This window comes from Alternaria hordeiaustralica (assembly GCF_023758085.1).
Source record: "Alternaria hordeiaustralica strain BMP 2776 chromosome Unknown scaffold_1, whole genome shotgun sequence".
Taxonomy (NCBI): domain Eukaryota; kingdom Fungi; phylum Ascomycota; class Dothideomycetes; order Pleosporales; family Pleosporaceae; genus Alternaria; species Alternaria hordeiaustralica.
This window is the reverse complement of record NW_026056773.1, coordinates 3,509,618-3,531,843: the sequence shown is the minus strand read 5'-3', so window position 1 is coordinate 3,531,843 and position 22,226 is coordinate 3,509,618. Positions and strand designations below refer to the sequence as shown.

The following is a 22,226-nucleotide window of genomic DNA, read 5'->3' as shown; positions in this document are numbered from 1 at the left end:
TAGCGTCATAGAAGATACATCTCAACCGCATTTTCAACTCGACCCAACACTCCAGCTGGACGAGCCATGGCTGAAGTTCTTGGCGTTATCTCTGGCCTCTATACAGCAGGACAGGCTCTACACACCTTTGCCCTTGAAATCAGACAATGGAGACGACTATCCGAACGACTCTTCGACATCAAAGAAGGGCTTGACTATGCGAAGCTATCTCTAGACAGCTGGCAACAGAAATATGACATCCAAGTGCATCGACCCCATGTTCACACCAGGATCTTGTTTGGAAAAGAAGGGCACGAAAGGATCACGGCCACAATCGGTACTGTGAATGTGATCACCGGAAGTATCAAGAGCGACATCAAACGAGTCAGAGGCCTTGCCCTTAATTTCGAGTCTAGAAGAGGATATTATGGAGAAACTCAGCACTTGAGTAACGAGGATCGGGTCAAGGAGTGTCTTTGGAGAATTCGCCACAACACCACATGGTCGCGCAGATTCGAGTTGAGCGTCTTTGGAAAAGCAAACGATCTGGAAGAGCGTCTCAGGCGATTATACCAAAAGCTTACCATGCTCGAACGTTTTACCGACTTTTACCTCGAGCGAGAGCACGCAGAGATCTTCTCGGAAGTCAAGCGACTCCCTGGACGGCGAGTGATAATCAAGGTCGGAGACGGAAGGACGGATACGATACAGAGCAGGGTTCTGGACGCCGTTCGCGCCCAAAAAGATGCTGAGCGATTACACCGATGCAGCGACTCCAGCCAGAACAATCGACTACATCTCGGTTTATCCATCCCTCGCATTCATAAACGCGACTTCGCGTTCTTGCTCAACATGAACGGGGCGAGCCATGAGATCATCGTCCATCCTGTGACCCTTAAGGCTATCTACGAACCAGCTTTGGTGCCGAAGAATTTCGCTACTGCTGTGTCAAGTCTCATGAACAGGACGCAGGATAACTGCTACCTGATACCGCCTTTGTCAACATCAGCAGGCTTCACGGTCAAGAATCCACCAACAAACCTTCTCTCTGACTTGCAGTACAAGGAAGCCCTATCGAGTGTGATTCGCGATCAGAACGCCTACCTCGGCTCACAAACGCTATACTCTCAAGACCAAAATGCGATAGCGACTGGCATCGCCCAAGGCTGTTTCCGATTGATAGGAAGCCAATGGTTGTCGTTCCTCGACTGCTCGAATGTACGCTGGCGGAGAACGAAGGACGGGAAGTGGGCTAGCATGCTGACCGCAGCGCCTGGCTCCTCGATGACAACACGTACCCTGAACCAATGCTACCAAATGAATCGCCAAAGGAGAGATGATCGCGATCTCTCCAAGCACATCCAAATCTTCCGCATCGGACTCGTCCTCGCCGAGATAGCGCTCAAATCACCATTTTCGTACATTGATCTTGACACGGCGACCCATAAGACACGCTTGTACATCAACGATGGCGAGGAGGTCAGCGCTCACGATGTCGCATCGCAGGTCGAGTTGAGGAGCAACATGTTATTGGGAAACATGGTGTTTTTCTGCCTTAATGTACTGCAAGACAATGATGTTATGGCGGAGAAGAGCATCGAAAGTAGCTATTATCAGGATGTACTCGGGCCGGCGGAAGAGCTGGAAAGGTTCTTCGGGGCTGACAGGCGAAGAGGTGGCTTGAGTCCAGGCTCGAGCCCAATGGGAAGTGGAGCGAACACGCCAAGATCAGCTAGGAGCTCATATGTGTATTGATGTTGCGCTCGCTTTTGCATCGTCTTCTTTTCCCTTTAGACCTCTGCTCCATAGTGTTGTCTGATGTACTTTCCGCGTCACCACATACGATTTCAATGTAACAATAATCTTAAATGACATCAAAGTCTCAATGAGGAGTAGATTCCCATGTATGCGCTGAGTATTGAGCACCAACACTAGTGGGATTCAGCTGCCAAGTAGCGCGGACTTCAAGATACAGCACTGGTCAGCCGTGGCGCTGTAGTTAATACCGAAGGACACGACATACGAGTGATGACTGAGTAGTGTTCTGAGCGAGGCGCTGTGAATGGGAGATGTAGCTTCCTGTTGAGCAATTGGTGAGACGATCAGAGACAGGTGTGCCAGGCTAAAGCACCGCGTTGAATTTATACCAAGACGCCTTCGCTATGCATTAGATACTAGGTAACATGAGAAATCTCTTCCGCAGACTGTTCGTGTTAGACGGCGAAGGTCTGCTCATGCTTCCTGGGCCCCAACCCCCTCTTCACACCATCCTTCAAACTTTCCCAGTTCACACCATCAATCCTGCGTCCGCGTGTGCCCATATCAGACGCAACATCACTCAGCTTGCCTGTGGCAATCCTGCGCATCATAACCAGATCTTGTGCGCTCTGGAAGGTCCTGCCTCTGCCTTCAGTCAGGAACTTCTCGATGAACTCTTCTTCGTCTTCACTGAACGGCAATCCCGCTAGCTCAAACGCCTTGGCATCTCGCGTGTACATCTCGTGTTCGGGGTCCTGAGACCAAGGTTGGTGATCTAGCGTCTGCTCGATAAGGATCTCTAGCAGTGGTCGCTGCTCGTACTCCGGTCTGCTGTGAATCCACTGGTACATCTCCGTGACATTGCGACCTGCAAGGTATTTGGCGAACTCGTCCCTGGTCTTCTGATCCTCCAGCGGCGGCCGTACGCAGTTGTAGTATGCTAGCGCCAGTATATCATCTTTCGGATCCCTTGCCATGCCCATGCTGCTCACTTTATCCTGCCCCGTCAAGAGGGTGTACATGATCTCGTCGGGGAAGGTAGGTATTATGCCGGGGTATGTAAGGTGTCCGACGGCGGTCGCGAATTGGAGGTGGTCGAGGAACCAGAGTCCTTCAACGAATGTCCAGAATCGCTTCTCGAGATGTACGTCTTTCGCGAACGATTCAGCTAGCTCTGTCGCTTCGTGGTGTTGCGCCGATAAATCTTTGAGTAGGTAGAATACAAGACAGTGCTTATTGTGTAGTGTGGTGTTGGAGGAGGTTATGCGCTGATGGAGCTCTTGAAGCTGTTGTGAGCTTTTGGGCGGGTACATCTTGCTTCCTATTTCCAGTTAGCATTTAAAGAGGCCCAACAGTGTGCGCGACTTGCCCTTGATGTTTAGGAGTGTCAGCAGCCGTTCGAAGAAGGTGCGCCCGCCGAGCGCAGTCCGGTATGATTGAATCTCTTGAACAAGGCCATCGTTGTAGTGGAGATTGCGATATACCGCGTCAAAGTCCTCAATATCAAGCATGTTTAGTGTGGAGCGTGTTTTGCTGGGGTGAAGGTAGTCGGGGTCTGTTGCGCGCGAGGTTCTCGATGGGTCGCGCACGTCGATGTTTCCAGCCGCCGCGCGGTCACGTGGACTATTCGGAAACTTGGCGCCAAGCCCATCACGATGGCATGAGCGAGACCACACAGCAGCCAGGCGTTCTTGAAGCTCGCAAGTTTGATACTCAATATATTTGTGAATTTCAAGAACCATAAAGCTTAGCGAGAGTCGTAGGATATCATTGATTGGTTGACGCGCCCAACAGTTCGTTCTGCTGGTTGGCACTACGTCCAGCAGACTGCATGATAATAGCTCTGCAGTATGCGTGCCCAGTCATGCTATACAGAGCGATATCTCGTTGCACAGGGCGTGAGCGTAAGTCTTATGGCAGCATCTAGGTGTCGTCCCCGAGCATATCAGAATGCATGCATGACCAGATCAACAGACGTAAATCGCATGAAGATATCGAGGTAGGTATTGGGGGACTTCATATAAGCCATCGGCGATGATACTGATGAAGGGCATAAGTCTCAAGTGACTGACACGCGTCAATACAAGCCATACACATCATGCCATGGCTGTCGTCCTCTCCCGGTCGATGGATCGTATGACCCGAATTGCAGCATGCATGGTAATGTCTCCTCCTCGGCAATAACAAACAGCGATGTCGGTTCTACGCTTTCCGAAAGTCCGGATGTACTGTATGTAAAGATATGTCAGACACTTGGCGTTCAGTATCAGATGATGAAGAATCGCTGTCGAAGAAGGTATAGTTGCGAGGTCCAAGCGAATGGATGCCCGCTGGCCCCACATCTTTCGCATGTTCGCGATTTACACCTCGTAGGATCGGTGACAGATTTGCATCAAGTGCGCTTATTGAGTATTTCGAGCGCTAGGCAGAAACTTGGAGGTCTGAGTCAAAGCCGGGGTCGCAGAGCCCAGTGCTGCCTTCAACGTCGACATTTCTTGATTGTAATGTTGCGTCAGAATGGAAGTGAGGCGATCTTGAATATGCGGATAAATACTCCGAAACGAGTTTTGCGGCTCTAGAACCTTATCTAGTTGCGAAACAATCTTGAACCTTCGGGTTGAGGCACCATGGCATGATGTCTTCTCGTCAAGTTTCTGTCACATTGAGCCACAGGTGTGTCAGCCCGGGACTGGCCGGATGCCAGCAAAACACATGGAAATCGGAGCTTGATCATCTTGCGGTCTGCGCGTGGGATTATATCCGCCTCTAGCGTGCATTGCCAAGAGAAAACAAAGCTTGAGTGGATTAGAGACATGGCGCAGGTGACTATGGTTGATGTAAGCACCAATGATGTCTTTCGTGAGTGTGTAGCTCGGACAAAGCCTGGAGATAGCGGTGGTTGAATTTTTGCAAAATCGCGAAGGAAAACTGGGATATGACAGGCGCGCGGTCTTAGCTTCCGACGTACCCTAGACAGGGTGGTGAAGATCGCATGTGAATCTTCGATTCGAGCGCAAGTCGAGTGTGGGAGGCCGAGACGGATGGTCGTTGTCACCGGAATCCGATGCAGGCGCTTGTATATCCGCCTTGTCGCAGGCATGGCGTGACACACTCACTGAGTCTGCGACGAAGTCAAAGGCGACGAGGCCGTTTCAATTGTCAGGCCAAAGTCGCCGTAGGTTTCAATGTCATGATGAGATAGATGCAGCCACAACCTTAAGACTAACATGGCGAACTTTGCCGGGTGGATTGCTCGCAAAATCCCATTAGCGGTGGCTGACGGAATGGCCCTCTGTCCGTGCTTGCCCGGACCCACGCCGCGCCTGACAATCACATCCGACGTCACAGCCAACGAAGAATGCCATGCGATCGGATGGGTTTCGCAGCTGACAAACTCTTGTCGCAATGACTTGCTCAAACTTCTTGTTCCGAAACTTCCGGAAACAATATAGATGCGAGCTAGGCCCATGGCGCTGGCGGCCACATGCATTGAAACATTTCTTCCTGTTACATCTGCTGTCTCCCTTGAATCCCTCATCTTCTTGTTGCTTTGACAGCGCATCCTGAAGTACTGTAGCCATTCATACGACTGGTCTGCGTCTTGCTATTTCAGTTGTCTGAGCTTTGCGCAATACATTTCACCTGAACAACTCTAATCCTTCTCTGAACACAACATACATGCCGGATCGCAGGAGTTTGACGATAGCCACCGCGGCGCTGCTAATCGGGCTCTTACCGTTGGCAGCTGCGCATGGCGATAGCAAGGAAATGGACATGAGCGCACATGATATGCCGAAGGCGCAACCGCAAGACAATGGCTTTGAAGGTTTTTGGAGTTTATCGGAGCATGCTTCGCTTATGTACTGGCACATAGGGCTTGAGATCCTGGCCTGGATTGTCATCTTGCCAATCGCAGTCATGTTTAGCATCGCTCGCTCAAGATATACTCTCCCCTCGCAAATGATCTTCCTCGCCACCAATGCGTTCGCGCTCGTACTCGGCCTCGTATACGACCACAAGACACCGGAGATGTACGCAGGAAATGCACACAGCAAGATGGGATGGGCCATCACCTGGATCGCTTCGGCATGGGTGTTCGTGGCTCTGATCCAGGCCTACGCTGGTAGGTCAGAGTTTCACTCGAAAGCGGACGAATTTGCGGAGCCAATGACGACCGCCAATATGCTCAGATACGAGCGCGTACACGACGAAGAGGCTGTCGCGCCGTCGCGATGGTCAGGGGATTCGGGGCAGGGCACAGAGCGGAACTCGGCTTCTCTGTATGATCCCTCTCAGTCCCCCAGCGTGGAGTCTGAGAACCAGCAATTCGCTCCCCCTCTTCGAAGATCCACACATGACGACGACTCTTTCGGTAACGACGACGACAGCGACGACGAGAAGCGCGGCTTCCTTCGCAACACCTCGGTGGACAATTTCTTCTCTCGCAGCGTGGCGCGCTTCGCAGTTGGTCGGACACTCAAGGCAATTCGCTTCCTCTACGTTGCCATCGAGCGCACAATCTTGGTACAGGGTTTCGCGGCGATTGTAAGTGGCGCCATCGTCTACGGCGGCATCGGAAGAGGAGGAGCGGTTTTCAACGTCCTGGCGCACACAGTAAAAGGAGGGATCTTCTTTCTATACGGCTTCCTTACCTTGGGTCGATGGATGGGTGCATTTGCAGATTTCGGATGGGCCTGGAACGTGAAGCCACCGAAGGAAGTCGTCGGTCGTCGGAGAGCGGCACTACCGTCGGCAGAGTTTACCGAATCCTTCGTCATCTGGCTATACGGCTGCACAAACGTCTTCCTCGAACACCTGGCTGCGTGGGGCGATGCATGGACTGCACAAGATCTGGAACATGTTTCGATTTCGGTGATGTTCTTTGGTGGTGGTTTGGTGAGTAAAGGTCGCTCCTTCCTTTTCTGTGTAATATCGCTGACATTCTTCCTAGTTGGGAATGTGCATCGAATCGACTAAGGTACGCGACCTTCTTAACAGCGGAGTCGTTGCCTCTCAAGCAAGCTCGCTACAAAACGAGTCCTGGAAGCAGCCTAGCCAATATCGCTTTTCGATGAACCCACTCCCGGCCCTAATCATTATGTTACTCGGCAAGATGATGAGCTCTCATCATCAGAGCTCAATGGTCTCGACTATGATCCATACCCAATGGGGCAGCATGTTCATGGCCTTTGCTCTTGCCCGCGGTCTTACCTACATCACCCTATACATCTCACCGCCGACTTCGTTTCTGCCATCCCGGCCGCCTACGGAAATCGTCACCGCATTTTGTCTGATATCGGGTGGTATCACCTTCATGGTCAGCAACAAGGACACGGTCGCAGCTCTGGAATCGTACAACCTCGACGCTATGTTCATCTTCACGGTTGTCATGGGCCTTACCGCGCTGCTCATGGCTTGGACGACTGTAGTGATCGCTATCAAGGGATGGGCTCTACGCAAGGAGAGCAGCAGCCAGTACGCAAAGGGTCTTGCTGGAGTATTGGCGTAGGCGACATTTTTACGAGATACCCTTGATCGATCGACCGGTCACGATTTTCTTATCTAGGAAGTGGAACTTCCACTTGATACCCTATATTTCCTCTTTATGACTTTGACGCTTTATTTTTTTGGTTTAATGGGTTTGGTCGCAGTATACCCCTTTCTTAAGGAAGACGACAGCGTGGATAGCTGCACCTAATACCTGTTTTTTTCTAGACCGGTGGTAATGAAGGTCATCTTGGATTAATGAGCTTCTTAGGACGAAGGGATCATGGTAGTAATAGACGGATGGTGACTCTGGAAGTTAATACTAGGTTGCACCACAGTTAGCAATGTAGCCATGCAACCCCTACACGATGTGGGATAATAGAACATTCATAGAACAAGCTTCCTCATTGCCATGAAAATTGTACTCAGCGAGACATCACCATAGATTTGTCCGACGTTCTCAACGTGCTCCGCGACCACGTCCAGCGACACCTCTTGCTATGCCTGTACCACCCCTGGTTCCTCTAGGTGCACCGCCGCGTGTAGGTATACCACCCCGTCCGCCTGCTCGTGGTATTCCCCCTCTTCCTCTAGGTACGCCACTTGTTCTCGTAGCCGGTGCTGGCGTTTGTGGGTTCTGGAATTTGGAGTGGATTTTGCTACTCGGCGGGTTGTCGACGAATGAAGTGTCGGTCGTTAAGAACGTGGCTTCCATATCTTCTGGGCCTTGAGAGCGATTCAGGTTTGCGGCACCTTGGTCAGGTTGGTTCTGTGGGCGCTTGAAGGATTCTGGAACAGGAGCCTAGTGACGAGTCAGTACCATCCCGCGTTCTCTCTCCTCTGTATCTTCTCTTCAGTCTCCCATCACTCACCTCCGGGAAGTCTACGCAGAAAGCATTCATGTTCATTCCATACAGAAACCCCGCAAAACTCTCTGAGAAACGTGCCAGGCTCTCGTGCATAAGTTGCAATTGCAAGAAGTTTTGCTCAAGGTCTGCCATGGCGTCGCTCAACTCGGCGAATCCATCCTGTAAGCCTTCAAGCGCGTTGCCAGATGCCGAAGCAGCGCGACCGCGTTGGGATGAGTCGCGTAATGAGGAGCGGGAAGACGGGCGGAGGGGCGTGGTCGGACGTGATCGTGGTGATTTGCTGCGTGTGCGCCGGTACGAGGGTGTTGTTGTGGGTGTTGTGGACGCCATGTTTGCACGGTGGTAGATGTATCTCCTTGTAAATCTGGTAGCACAGTCGCGCAATTGCAGTCTGGTACTGTGACGCCTCTGAGATCTTGAAACGCGGTCCTAGTTCGGGAGCTTGATACGAAGTAAACAGTACCCCACACGCAGGGCAATCGCGCTAAGACCAATTGGTCGATGATGCCATTGTTCTTGCTTCCAAAAGTACGCCTCTCTGTATGTCTCCGGATGCTTTGTGTTCAGCAAACTATCACAAGACGCACTTGCCCGCAGCTTGCTCTAAGGCGTCCCGCTGCTGCATTCTGTACGTAGATCGCGGCTACATATTCGTCCGACGTATCCGGAAAGCTCTGCCGACGTCACACTAAGCAGACGCGAGCAGTTGCCATAACGAGGCTCAGCTCAGCGACCTGACACTTTTCCATGTTGCCTCGCGCACAGCCCCTAGGACGACTTCTGCACACCTCTACACCCAAGCGTCCACTATCTGTGTATAACCCAAAGCATCGCGGCGCCCCACCTGCCCCCTATAGCTCTACGAATCCGGTCACACGCGCAAACCTACTACATCACAGTCGGCGAAGCACGGCACCGGCACCTCACAAGACAAGCGGACTCAACCTGTGGACTGTAGGAATAGTCGCTGGCATTGCAATTGGCGGCGTGCTACTCGTCCCCTTCGTACAGAGCTCTTCAGAGCCCAAGACAGCCAGGAAATCCACCCCGACTCATTTCAACACCGCAGACCTCACAGACTCTTACCTCGTCATGGCACCAAACACCCCCGCCGGGCGACCGGGAACCCTCACACCCGAAGAAGACAAGAAGCTGCGCGAGCTATGGGGGATCGTTATGAAGGTTTTCGGCGTGGAAGCGGGGTCGGAAGCTGCGAGCACGGTCGATGAGGTCGCATCACCGACCACAAGTGAGGCGGCAGCGGACGGCAAGAAGGACAAGAAGAAGAGCCGATTGAACGTGTTCAAGAGGAATAAGGGCGAGAAGGGCGCAGACGACAAGGCGTCGACTGCTTCGACAGGCTCGACCCCGTCAGACATTAGCAGGCTGTCGATATCCGCCGATGACGACAAGTTCGGCCAGACCGCAGAGTTCAAGGCAGCGATCGCCAACATTCCCCCAGAGGAGCTGCGAAGGACCTTCTGGATGATGGTCAAGCACGACCACCCCGATGCTCTCCTTCTCCGATTCCTCCGCGCACGGAAATGGGACGTGGAGAAGGCGCTAGTCATGATGATCTCTACCATGCAGTGGAGGTTGAACGAGATGCATGTCGACGACGACATCATGAAGAACGGAGAGCTCGCCGCTGCGCAAACTACCAGCGACGATGCTAAGACAAAGAAGAACGCGGAGGACTTCCTGACACAGCTGCGCATGGGCAAGAGCTATCTACACGGATTGGACATTGAAGGAAGGCCGATGTGTTTTGTTCGCGCGAGGTTACACAAAGCCGGCGAGCAGACGGAGGAAAGTCTGGAAAGATTCACCGTCTACACTATTGAGACCGCACGCATGCTGTTGAGGCCTCCGATTGACACAGCCGTAAGTCTATTCTCTTCTCCGGATTGTGTGCAATGATTAACCGAATACAGACTATCGTCTTCGATATGACCGACTTCTCCATGGCCAACATGGACTACACGCCGGTAAAGTTCATGATCAAGTGCTTCGAGGCCAACTACCCCGAATCGCTTGGCACCGTTCTCGTCTACCGAGCGCCCTGGGTCTTCAACGCTGTGTGGAGTATCGTCAAAGGCTGGTTGGACCCCGTCGTTGCCGGCAAGGTGCACTTTGCAAAGACGATCGACGATCTCAGCAACTACATCCCAAAGTCGCAGATTCCAACTGAACTAGGTGGAGAGGAGAAGTGGGAGTACAAGTTCCCAGAGCCCGTGCCAGGTGAGAACGACAAGATGGCCGAAGAGAAGCCAAAGCAGGAGCTGCAAAGCGAGAGGCAACAGATCGTCGACAATTACGAGACTTCCGTGCTGGAGTGGGTACACACCGGTGAGGGTGCGCCAGCGGACGAGAAGAGGAAAGAAAGGGATAGCATTGCCGAACAGCTGAGGCAGAACTACTGGAAGCTGGACCCGTATGTTCGAGCTCGCTCACTGTACGACCGTATGGGTGTCCTCCAGAGCGAGGGCAAACTAGACTTCTACGGCCAAATCCCAGCGCCCGCCGCAGCCGCAGCGCCAAAAGCAACAGAAACCAGCGCCGACGATCTCGACTAGGACTCGAAAGCCCAGCTACTCCGGCGGTACAGCACCTTCAACACTTTGGCCGACGCTTCGAAACAACCATAATCCCTTTCCCCTTCGTGGCATTCACTATGTTGGTTTGGTAAACGGCCGGTTTAGCACACCATCGCTCTAATGTGTAGTCCTGAAAACAAACTCTCTGTATAGAACTCCACATCCCATCCCCTTTGATAGCCTTCGTCTCGTAAAGTTGCAGTTAACCCCTACCTAATAATATCTACCATTCGCCTTGTACCAACCAAGTACTAAAACCCCCACACCGCCGCCTGCTTTTGCCTTCCCCCTTCTTCCTTTACCGCCTCACTACGTTTCAATCCTCTCCGGTGAAATGCGCGCCCCATACTACGGGGCTTCCCTGCGTGTGCACTGTTCATTCGATGACGGCCCAAACTTCCGATCGCGACTCGATGCACTAGCACGACTGACGTCATGTTCCTGCATCGGAATAAACGTGACGCTTACTTCTTCTGCTTGCCCTTGGGACTCTCGGTATGTGCTTTTTCTCCTTTTTCCGGCTCGGCTCCTGGGCCTGAGCTAGAGGGTTAGTCGGGCGATTGCAGGTTCCGTGGTGCTGCTAGCACGGTTGTGATGGGCCAGGCTTTATCGCAACGTCGCGGTGTTTTTGGCTGGGTGCGCTGCGCTGCTGTGGGTGGCTCCGGGGGAAAGAGCTCAGGCTCGTTCCGGATAGGTGCCGTGGAGATCTTCGTAGATCTACGTCTTAGAACTGGGAATGTTATGGTGTTGATGTTTCGCTTGGGATGGAAACGTTACTGTTGGTGTTTAAGATTGGACGCGCGCTTGTGAAGTTGGTGTCGTGACATACGGCGCTCAAATTCGATAGTTTGAAGTTTGGTGTGGTGCTGAGGCGTGACAACTGAACACAAATAACGGCATGAGTAAGCGTGCGCGTGAAGGTGAGACCTGATCCTATGCATAATATTCGTACTGTAGATTTACATGCTATACAAACGCTCTATGAGGTGACTTTAAGATCTCTGCCTTCTCTCGTCCGATGGCTCTCGTGGTTGGCCACTTCGTCCAGTTTGGTGGCCATTTCATTGGCATCCTCTAAGCCCGTGTCTATCGGTCCCGCTGCTTCGTCGACTTGCTCCAGGGGGACATTCGTACCCATCCGTCCTACAGATCTGCGTTCGGGTCTCACGCTTTCTGCACTCTTGGCATCCACATCTGTGCTGGTTAATGTCAAGCCTTGTGCTGGGCGGTAGGTGATGCGGCCTTCAGCGGCGGCCGCAAGCCGTTGCTTTTGGCCGGTTTCTCCGGCACGACCTAGGACGCCAGCGATGACTTGTATGCAGCGTAGACTGTGATGTGTTAGCCTGAAACAGTAGCCGCTGGTGGGAGATGTTTTACCTGTCGTCGTTGGCAGGGATGGGGTACGTGACCCAGGTGGGGTCCGCGTTGGTGTCAATGACGCCGATGGTGGGAATGTTGTTCAGCGCACACTCGTGCAGCAGGACGTAGTTCTCGAGGGGATTCATGCAGACGACCAGGTCGGGCCGGAGGACAGATCGGTCGAAGAGCTGCTCTTCGAAGCCGGAGACCTCCTCGTCGAACTCATTCACGACCTTGGTCTTGCACCTGCCGAGAATTTGCTGGCCGTTGGTGATGCTTCCTGGGATCCAGCGCTCGAACAGGTGGTATCCTTTGGCTAGCTCCGCAGCGCGTGCTACTGCCCTATCCTGCCCGTCGCGCGTGCCCACGAACAAGATCATGCCTCCCCGCCGCGCAACTTCCTGCACGACCTTGGCGGACCGCCGCAAGTGGGCTGCAGTGACTTCGAGCGAGATGATGTGGACGCCTTGCCGTATGCCGTGGATGTAGCGTGCGTTTGCGGGGTTCCATAGGGAAGTGACATGGCCTTGGTGGGCCTCGGAGGCGAGGAGCAGTTCGAGGGTCACGTCGGCGGGCGATGGGGGGTGGTTCAGGAGGGAGTGCGGTTGGTAGTGCGGCTCGATCTGAGTTCCTAGATGTCCCATCTGCTTGGCTACGGATCGTCAGCAGGGTGGAGTCAGGATGGGGCGGCGGTCGTACACTGCTGCTTGTACATGTAGTACTGCTCAGCGACATCGTCGGAGGCGGACTCGGAGGTGCCATGGGTCTCGGGGTCGACGGAGGGGATGGGCTGCTGGAGGTGGGTGTTGAGCTGGGCCTCTATCGACTGGATCTGCTTGAGACTGTTGTCGGTAGCGGCCTCGATCGACTCGGTCTCGGTGGAGAGAAATCGCTGCAGCGGGCGGAGCGGCTGGCGGGAGTGTCGTGCGAGCGCCCGGGGGGCTATCGATGGTGTTAGTATGTGCAGTCATGTCCAATTGACGTCTCCTACCACTGCGCGCTGCGATGCTCCTCAGTATCATTTTGCCGTCGCGTGCAGTCGGCGCTGTCGCTCCAAAAACTCTCGAGCCGGGGCATGCCAAGCACCCGCCAAGCTAGCCCAATTGGGCCACCCTGCAGGCCAGCCCATCCTCCAGTGTCAGACCGATAACGAGCCTCAGGCGATTGCCGTCATTGTCAGATCATGTGTGCCAGTCAGGACCGCAGCGAGGGGGGCTGCGTGCATCGGTCCCACCGGTAGGGCAGAGCATGGCAAAGTGCAAAATACCATAGCTGGTCCCTGCTTGCAGAGTCGCTCGCCTCTTGCTTATCCCATGCCGCTCCGCCTGTGCTCAGAGAGTGCTTGTGCCCGGGCTGCCCCCGATAATTGCTCGCGTGAAGCCACTGACATGCTTCCGTCATCTTCTGCAGCTATCCCGCACGCGGCCTTTTGGCTTGGCACCTAGCGCATTCCACTGACGCTACACATGCTCGCTCTTCGCATCCCAACTTCACCCGCCCAATCTGCCCCAGACGACTCCCCGTCCTGCTGCACTGCACCCAGGCCGAGGAGCCCCCCCCATCTGTCGCCGCCCCCGGATGTCGCTTGTCAGACGCTGCACGCCCCGCCGCCGCGACTCCAACATCACCAGCGAGACAAGCGATAGCGCACCACCGCCGTGCCCTCGGGCGCCGCCCACACCCGTGGATGCCTACAACCCCGTGCCGGACGACACTGCCTGCTCCTGCCGCTCTTGAGCCCGTAGCGCCCTAGCCGCCACCATGAATGGCTACCCATATCCCACCCGGCCCTTCAACCCGGCCGCCAATGGGAACATGATGATGAATATGAATGGGGACGGTATGAACGGCTTCAACATGGTCGAGGGCCAGTCGCTGGACTCCATCGTCGCGCAGAACGACAAGGACAACCGCCGCCGGAGTATGCCCGTATACGCTAGAGGGCCCCAACAACAGCAGCAGCAACAACAACAAATGAACCTGGGCAGCCCCGACACGCGCAGGCTGAGCATGATGAATTTCGGTGATCCCAATGGCGGAGACATGGACGATTTCCAATTCGACATGTCAACCGCTGCCATGGACAACATGATGCGCAACAACACCGCTTTTCCGCGCACCACGGCCGACATCCAGAGTGACCAAATGCCGGCTGCCGACCTCAACATCAACACACAGTTCCAAGGCCAGGCTTCTCCCTTTCCGACCATGGGCGGTCCTGGCTCTGCCTACGCCTCGCCCATGCACCAGAAGAACTCCCTCGACCTGGACATGGGATCGTATCAGAACGGCATGAACATGCCCTTGGACATGGACGATTCGATGGCCATGACACCCATGGACATGAACATGTTCCCAGGCAGCCAATTTAACACACCCATGCTGGACTCGCCCATCCAGCAGGACTTTGTAGGACCAGTGCCCGCTGCTCCCCAAGGAGACAATACTCCGTCAGGGCAGACCCAAGACCAGTTCAAACGTCCGTCCCTAAACAATACACCAGAAGTCAAGTCCGGCAGATCCAGCTTCCTCAGTCGGTCGACCAGCCAGGACCAGTCCAGCATGCGGTCCCACTCCCGGCCCCAAAGTGAACACCATTCTTCCAACAGTGTTCCAACGCGCATGACCCTGGCCTCACTGCAGAACCAACAACCCGTCGCACAGGACCCTGCTCAAGATCTGTCTAAAGAGGTCATGAAGAAGCAACTCGCAGACTTCAAGATTCCGTGGCAGGCGCCCACCGGCGGGTTCCCGTCAACCAAAGCGAACAACCCACACATGAAGACGCAGTTCAAAAATGCGTACTCGTCGACCGGATTTGACATGCTCGGAGTGCTGGTACGTATCGACACAGTGTACTGAGATTGACATACTGATATGCCAATAGATGCGCGTAGCTACTCGACCTGAACCCCAGATCGACATCGGCTCCGTTGATCTTTCGTGCGCTTTCGTCGTTTGCGATGCCGAGCTGGACGACATTCCCATTGTTTACTGCTCTGAGAACTTCGAACGACTGACCGGCTACACGAGACATATGATCCTCGGGCGGAATTGCCGTTTCTTACAAGCACCTGACGGCAAGGTAGAATCGGGTATCAAACGCAACTACGTTGACGATGATTCGGTATACTATCTCAAGAACATGATCGAGAGTCGTGCCGAGGCGCAGATCAGCTTGATCAATTACCGAAGAGGCGGCCAGCCGTTCATGAACCTGCTCACTATGATCCCTATCGCTTGGGAGCCTGGCGGCAAGATGAAATTCTTCGTTGGTTTCCAGGTCGATCTAGTCGAGCAGCCTGGAGCCATGACGAACAAGAACTCAGGTGGGCTTCCGCATCTAACACAACACCTCGTGTGTGAGCTGATCATGTTATAGACGGTTCGTACCGAGTCAACTACCAACGCGGAATGTCGATGCCCAGTTACGTTTTCAGCGACCACCACAAGCCACAAGCAGCCGAGCAAGGTCAGACCATTTCCAAGGATGAGGTGTCCAACGTGCTCGCTGCATACAGCGGTAGCGGTGACTCGGAGATGACCAGACGTATCTGGGACAAGGTCCTGCTTGAGAACAGCGACGACGTCGTCCATGTCTTGTCGCTGAAGGGACTCTTCTTATACCTGTCACCGGCCAGCAACAGGATACTAGAGTACGACCCAAGTGAGCTTGTTGGGACTGCCCTGTCTTCTGTCTGCCATCCTAGCGACATCGTCCCGGTTACACGAGAGTTAAAGGAAACCACAAACGGCGCATCGGTCAATGTCGTGTTTAGGATACGGCGAAAGAAGAGCGGCTACATGTGGTTCGAAGGTCACGGTTCCCTTCACACGGAGCAAGGCAAGGGCCGGAAATGCATCATCCTTGTGGGTCGCGAGCGCCCAGTCTATACTCTCAGCAAGGCTATCGTACGCGAATCCGGAGGCGTTGGTGACAACGAACTTTGGACCAAAATGTCTACGTCAGGCATGTTCTTGTACGTCTCGTCCAACGTACGTCAGTTACTCGACAAGCAACCCGAGGAGCTTGTGGGCACAAGCATACAATCTCTTATGCGCCAAGAGTCTAAGATCCAGTTCGGCCGTATCCTTGAGCTTGCCAGAGGTGGCAGGAAAGGTGAAGTCAAGCACGAAATGATCAACAAGCGTGGCCAGGTCCTCCAGGCTTTCACAACCATCTACCCCGGAGATGCAATCGAGGGCCAGAAACCCACCTTTGTCGTTGGTCAAACGCGACTTCTCAAGTATTCGCGAAATAGCAATGCTGGCCGCCCATCGATGTACACGAACACCAAGCATGAACGCGACTCTCATAACTCTGTACACACGCAGATGTCAGGAGCAGCATCGCCCGCCGCAGGATCTCTGACCGGCCACACCGGGTCAAATACGCCAAACACATCAAACACAAATCCTCTTTTCATCACTACCGAGGAATCGCCTGCGACGTTTGCTGGCCACAACGGTCTACAGCTTGGACACCAGGATCAAAGTCTTGCTTCAGACGATAACGTGTTCGACGAACTGAAGACGACACGAAGCACAAGCTGGCAATACGAGCTCCGACAAATGGAAAAGCGAAACCGATACCTGGCCGAAGAGGTTCAGAGCTTATTGGCAGCCAAAAAGAAGAGGAAGCGCAGAAAGGGCGCAGGTCAGATGCAGAAGGACTGTGCGAATTGCCATACAAGAACAACACCCGAGTGGCGGCGAGGTCCATCGGGCAACCGCGACTTGTGCAACTCGTGCGGACTACGGTGGGCTAAACAGGTAAGTTAATCTTCTCACATCTAGTCCACATAATCAAACTAACAGGGACACTCACAGCAAGGACGAGTGTCACCTAGAACGTCGTCTGCGGCCAGTGACAAGAGCAAAAAGAGTGCTTCGCCACGCCACTTTCCTACAAGCCACTCAAGTCATCAGACTATTCTTCCTCATGCGAAGACGGAGAGCGGACAACAGTCTACTATCCCTTCGCCAATGGCCACTTCCACCAAACGTTCGCCGCAACAAGGTAGCATCAGCGAGTCGCATGCTGCAAAGGCGCCACGTATAGAAGTTGCTGCTTCACAGGGCTTCATTCCCCCACCGTCGATCGATGAAGTGACGGAGCCGGAATCATAAGCACGACGGATCTGAACGTCGTCTTCTTACTTCTTCTTCGCGGTTTCTCTCTCCTGTTTCGTGTCATTCTCCGCTTTGGTCAAACGATACCCCATTACTTATATTCACTTTAACGAACTTCACATTCGCTTGCTCGAAGCGAGCTTCTCATGGGGGAGTTTTTAGACTCACATCCTTTTTCTTTCTATATCCGTTTGATGTTTTACGACTTGGGTCAACAACGTGGGGAAGGTTTGGCGTGTGGTCGAGCTATTCGACTGCGGGTTTCACAAATTGGAGGCTGAGAGATGAGGCGCAATATGCATGTACATGTCTTGGGCACACTTTATCAGGTGTCTTCTTATTCTGTTGTATATATCAACGACGTTTGGCAACGGTACGGGATGGCTTATCAGGATCGCGTGGGGCGCACGCGTACGGACGGTATCACTCATCAATCAATCAATCATATATGTCGCATCAGATCAGATCATGTCAAAATGAATAGTGGAACGCGATTGCATGACCTGGCTGAAGCGTCATGGCGAACCCCAACGTTGCCCTTGACCCATTAATTCTTTCGCATCTCTCCCCCACCCGCACATCTCGTCGATTCGCTTGTTTGCTCGCTCGCCTACGATTCGAGTCGAAGCGAAGTGACGCGACGCGACCATCCATCCCCGCCGCAATTGTGGCGTCGAGTGGCCTCACTTGTCATACGTCAAGTCAGATCATAACATCAACCGCTAACTAGGATAACAAGGCCCTTTTGCCCATATCTAGTGCGTAATCCTAGCATGTTTGCACGGCTGTTTGTTTGTACGAGGCGCACCGCAACTGCGCGGCTTCCAAGGTTGGCAGCGAACACGAAGTACGATAAGACAACGGGCATCCCAAGTCCAACCTACGACGCTGATGTCGGCCTTGTCCTCGCTTGGAGTCTGACAACCTGCGACAGGCGCGTGGGACATTGACAAGGTCGGGGAGGGTGTGTTGGATGTAGCCCTAGAATGCGCGTGATGTGGCGCTAGAACGCTGCATGTGTTCCACGGAAGCAGGAAGAGGAACACAACCGAACAGGGGGTTTGGCAGGAAGGAAGCTGGGCAGCATGCAGGTTCCCGGACAGTTAGCCCCGGCATCACTGGGTTTAGTTCCAAGTCTCTTGGACACATGGCAGATTACGTTCCATGGATAGCATCTAGATTTGGGGGGCCTAGGGAAAACGCCATGCCGAGTAACTCGTTGGGTATTCTCTGAGCCTAACCTAGATCTTGTGAGGAGTCGTTGGGTTGGGTATTGCGAGAACGGTAGTTGGAGGTGGGAAAAACTTCGTGTGCCTCGGCATCGAGACCCGTGGCCATGAGCTCCAATGACGAAAGCTCAAAGTTCAACATGGCAAATAAACTTTGGTCCATCGCACGTTGTTACCCACATGGCTTGGGCTCTGGCAGACTGCCTCCCTCGTTCCCCCTTCCCCAAGCCCGCTCCAGCCTCCCAATCAAACAAGTGGGGCCGTCTTCCGGGCTTGATCCTTTGGATCCTTCGATCCCCTGCGGCCTGAGCGTTCTGGCAGCGCCTTATCTGGGCTCTGATGTCTGTGGGTTTTCCTTGGTGCGTGCCATGACATGTCGAAGCGGCGCGCGCGATGCAAGGGTACAAGGGTCTGTGGCCCTCTTTCGCACCGAAACTTTGCGCGCGCAGCAGAGCCGATGGGGGACATGGTCCCCGGATACTTGCACGCAAAAGAGGTAACGGGCTGGGCTTTTGGAAGCGATCTTCGTCCTTCATTTCTTTTTTTCACTTAGTCCTAGGCTGGGTTGAGCTTCATGCCTGATTCATTTCTAACGCTGTGCGGCTTTGGATAGTACTAGGGACCGTTCCGTTCTGCTGGGGGCACTGTTCGCTTCATTAATTTGTTGGTTGGCTTTCCGGTATTACACATACGAGAGGAACGCCTGCGTTGCGCTGCCTCTGCCTTTTTGTACTTTTGCATTTCCTGGTTCTTCGTTTGTCTGGACCGCTGCGACGATAACGCGAACTTGCGAAGCCTACGCGCGATATCTTTTCTTGTTTCTATTGTCGTGGGTTTACTTTTGGTCGGACCTCAGCCAAAGTCGTGACCTATTCCGACGACACATTCCGAACGCGAATTGCAGGACCATACATATCTGCGCGGGAACTTGGAAGGATTGCGTTTGCGTGGAACCACGGGACACGAGAAAAGGGAGTGCTTGGTTCGGAAGGACGGTTTGCGACAAGCGCACCCACGAGAGTTGACGACTCGAAACGGATCCGGTTACGACACGAATACCGCCTGAACGGGAGCGCATACACGTCACAAGAATTACAATCGCAGACACAGAATCAAGCGCAAGAGAAGGACACAATGGACGAGAACAACAGAATCACGATTACAGTGTGCGGTGATGGTGGATGCGGAAAGAGTTCGATTACGCTGCGGCTTGTGAGAAGCCAATGGACATCTGAGTACGACCCAACAATAGGTACATCCCCCTGCGCGCGAATTCGTCGCAACTTGTAGCCTCACACGACTAACACCCCTCCAGAAGACTCATACTCCGTAACCCGAACCGTCGATGGCGTCCCCTACTACCTCATGCTCACGGACACGGCCGGCCAAGAAGAATACCGCGGTCTTTGGGCCGCCTCGAACCTGCAATCCGACGCTTTCCTCCTTGTCTACGATATAACATCTGCCAACTCGCTCGACGCGCTCGACTACTTCATGGAGATGATAGAAATGGAGACCGAGAACCGGTTAGACAATGGCAAGATACCGCCCATCAAGTGCGTGGTAGGCAACAAGTGCGATTTACAGGGCCAAAGACAGGTAGAAGCGAAGACGGGTCTCGAGTGGGCGAGGCGGAGAAAGTGCGGATTTATGGAGACGAGTGCGAGGGAGATGGTCAACATTGAGGAGACTTTTGCGCGTAAGTCCTGCAGCGCAGATGACGGCAGAGACATGGCTAACAAGACGGACAGTGCTCGTACGTCGTGTAGTAGAAGCGCGGAGACTCACTGCCGGAGACGGCCCTGCGAACCGAACTGCCGCTCTTCCCCTTCAATCGCATCCGAACCGCGACCCGAACTCTTCGGCGGCGTATCTGGATAATGAGAAGGATGATGAGGACGAGCCCAAAAAGAGTTGGTGGAGGAGGCTGAAGTGCTGGTAGTTGCATTCCTATGTTGCTACGCATTGCACATAAGTCTCAGGCGTTTACCAATAGCCTGGGGACTTGTCGTTCGTTCACGGGCTCGCTGAGATGTGGTATGGGACATGAAGCACGACCTGCTTGTTTTATACACACTTTGCTTTCCCGTTTATTTCCTTGACTTGTATATATGCGTCGATGTTACGGGCGCAAAGCATTTGTATACGCATGGCATGGATATGTCGATTAGCGGGAATGGGGAAACCACGGGATATACCGGGCGGCTGTCTGATTCTTGTTCATTTTCTACAGCGTCTCACATCTTGCGTATGTATATTTCCTTGCATCACTGTCGATTTCATACTGTAAAGAATTCACATCAAGTTTTGAATGAGAACACATACTAGCTGGCGCACGTTGCACATGGACTGGACGCTTTCCGTGGTACGCTTCGCGGATTATATCAGAAGGCTCAATAATATGTATCAGTCAGCAGTAATCGCGATCTGTACCTATAGGATGTAGTGCGAACGATGACCGCTTCGAGGCTAACCACCCCGTCGGCTATCCAAGGCATCGCTAGCGCGTCTGTGCACGAGCACGCCATTGGCCTGTAAAGCCCTTGGACAACTTTGAAAACCCTCACAATAGCATCAAACTGTTAATACCAACAAAAAGCTACAGGGACATCCTGCACCTGTCGACACTTAGGCAAGGAGCGCAAACAGTGCGTTCAAGGCCGGTGACGTCGTAACTACCCCTCTAAAGGGTCCGTGTTGACGGAGATAAGAGAGCAGCGAGCAAGAAGAGATATCGGCAACACAGAAAGAGCAGGAGCAACATGTCGAAACCTCATATTGAGGAAGAGCTTCCAGTTCAGGATGGTCTTTCTCGAACACTCAAAGACCTCTTCGCAGGTGCAGTGGGAGGAGTTGCGCAAGTCTTAATAGGACAGCCTTTTGGTAAAATCTCTACGAACTGCGTGTGAGACATATGCTGACTTCGCACTTCGACAGACATTGTCAAGGTGAGATTACAAACAACATCACAATACTCTGGTGCCCTGGACGCAGCGACCAAGATCTACCAAAACGAAGGAGCCCTCGCCTTCTACAAGGGCACACTGACACCACTCATCGGAATCGGAGCTTGTGTATCAATCCAATTCGGCGGCTTCCACTATGCGCGACGTGCCTTCGAAGCCAGTAACGAAGCCAAGACTGGAAAAGGTCAATTGTCATACTCGCAATACTATGCCGCCGGTGCATTCGCCGGTATCGCCAATACCGTTCTATCCAGCCCCATCGAGCACATCCGTATAAGACTGCAAACACAACCCCACGGTGCAAATCGTCTCTATGCCGGCCCGATCGACTGCGTGCGCAAACTCTCGGCACACCAAGGCGTACTTGGCGGTGTCTACCGTGGCACAGCTGTCACATTCATGCGCGAAGCACAAGCTTACGGCTGTTGGTTCACCGCCTTCGAGTACATGATGAACGCAGACGCTGCACGCAACGGAATTGACCGGAAGGAGATCTCTACTCTAAAGGTCGCGGCGTATGGTGGACTTGCGGGTGAAGTGCTGTGGATCAGTTCATATCCCTTCGATGTACGTTCAAAATTTCCCATGTACGAAGTGCACGTGAGACATATACTGACTTCGTACACCCACTTCTTAGGTCATCAAGAGCAAGATGCAAAGTGACGCGTTTGGCAAGGATCAGAAGTACAAGAGCATGAGGGATTGCTTCGCGAAGACGTACAAGGGCGAGGGCTTGGGTGGCTTTTGGAGGGGTATTGGACCGACTTTGCTCAGAGCTATGCCAGTCTCGGCAGGCACATTTGCTACGGTCGAGGTCACGATGCGATTGATCAGCTAAGAAGCGCTCTT

The 22,226-nt window shown here is 53.4% G+C and overlaps 9 protein-coding genes across 9 annotated transcripts; 6 read left to right on the top strand and 3 right to left on the bottom strand.

Annotated features, from left to right (window-relative positions):
* Positions 1–66: 66 nt before the first annotated feature.
* On the top strand, positions 67–1,734 carry J4E84_001139 (uncharacterized protein; the record flags this gene model as incomplete). The annotated part of the gene is made up of 1 exon (XM_049383773.1): positions 67–1,734. The coding sequence occupies one exon, from the start codon at positions 67–69 to the stop codon at positions 1,732–1,734; it is 1,668 nt and encodes a 555-aa protein (XP_049249291.1).
* Positions 1,735–2,192: 458 nt separating this feature from the next.
* J4E84_001138 (uncharacterized protein) lies at positions 2,193–3,248 on the bottom strand (the record flags this gene model as incomplete). Its single annotated transcript, XM_049383772.1, has 2 exons — positions 2,193–3,058; positions 3,107–3,248. The coding sequence occupies 2 exons, from the start codon at positions 3,246–3,248 to the stop codon at positions 2,193–2,195; spliced, it is 1,008 nt and encodes a 335-aa protein (XP_049249290.1).
* Positions 3,249–5,415: 2,167 nt separating this feature from the next.
* J4E84_001137 (uncharacterized protein) lies at positions 5,416–7,246 on the top strand (the record flags this gene model as incomplete). The annotated part of the gene is made up of 2 exons (XM_049383771.1): positions 5,416–6,633; positions 6,689–7,246. 2 exons carry the CDS (start codon positions 5,416–5,418, stop codon positions 7,244–7,246), a joined length of 1,776 nt encoding a protein of 591 aa, XP_049249289.1.
* A 438-nt stretch (positions 7,247–7,684) lies between these two features.
* Positions 7,685–8,423, bottom strand: J4E84_001136 (uncharacterized protein; the record flags this gene model as incomplete). The annotated part of the gene is made up of 2 exons (XM_049383770.1): positions 7,685–8,026; positions 8,097–8,423. 2 exons carry the CDS (start codon positions 8,421–8,423, stop codon positions 7,685–7,687), a joined length of 669 nt encoding a protein of 222 aa, XP_049249288.1.
* Positions 8,424–9,185: 762 nt separating this feature from the next.
* J4E84_001135 (uncharacterized protein) lies at positions 9,186–10,669 on the top strand (the record flags this gene model as incomplete). The annotated part of the gene is made up of 2 exons (XM_049383769.1): positions 9,186–9,977; positions 10,028–10,669. The coding sequence occupies 2 exons, from the start codon at positions 9,186–9,188 to the stop codon at positions 10,667–10,669; spliced, it is 1,434 nt and encodes a 477-aa protein (XP_049249287.1).
* Positions 10,670–11,669: 1,000 nt separating this feature from the next.
* J4E84_001134 (uncharacterized protein) lies at positions 11,670–13,071 on the bottom strand (the record flags this gene model as incomplete). Its single annotated transcript, XM_049383768.1, has 4 exons — positions 11,670–12,018; positions 12,068–12,701; positions 12,749–12,991; positions 13,041–13,071. The coding sequence occupies 4 exons, from the start codon at positions 13,069–13,071 to the stop codon at positions 11,670–11,672; spliced, it is 1,257 nt and encodes a 418-aa protein (XP_049249286.1).
* A 739-nt stretch (positions 13,072–13,810) lies between these two features.
* On the top strand, positions 13,811–17,179 carry J4E84_001133 (uncharacterized protein; the record flags this gene model as incomplete). The annotated part of the gene is made up of 4 exons (XM_049383767.1): positions 13,811–14,887; positions 14,937–15,378; positions 15,432–16,822; positions 16,880–17,179. 4 exons carry the CDS (start codon positions 13,811–13,813, stop codon positions 17,177–17,179), a joined length of 3,210 nt encoding a protein of 1,069 aa, XP_049249285.1.
* Positions 17,180–19,545: 2,366 nt separating this feature from the next.
* Positions 19,546–20,353, top strand: J4E84_001132 (uncharacterized protein; the record flags this gene model as incomplete). Its single annotated transcript, XM_049383766.1, has 3 exons — positions 19,546–19,663; positions 19,727–20,110; positions 20,163–20,353. 3 exons carry the CDS (start codon positions 19,546–19,548, stop codon positions 20,351–20,353), a joined length of 693 nt encoding a protein of 230 aa, XP_049249284.1.
* Positions 20,354–21,173: 820 nt separating this feature from the next.
* On the top strand, positions 21,174–22,215 carry J4E84_001131 (uncharacterized protein; the record flags this gene model as incomplete). The annotated part of the gene is made up of 3 exons (XM_049383765.1): positions 21,174–21,294; positions 21,349–21,944; positions 22,015–22,215. The coding sequence occupies 3 exons, from the start codon at positions 21,174–21,176 to the stop codon at positions 22,213–22,215; spliced, it is 918 nt and encodes a 305-aa protein (XP_049249283.1).
* Positions 22,216–22,226: the final 11 nt, after the last annotated feature.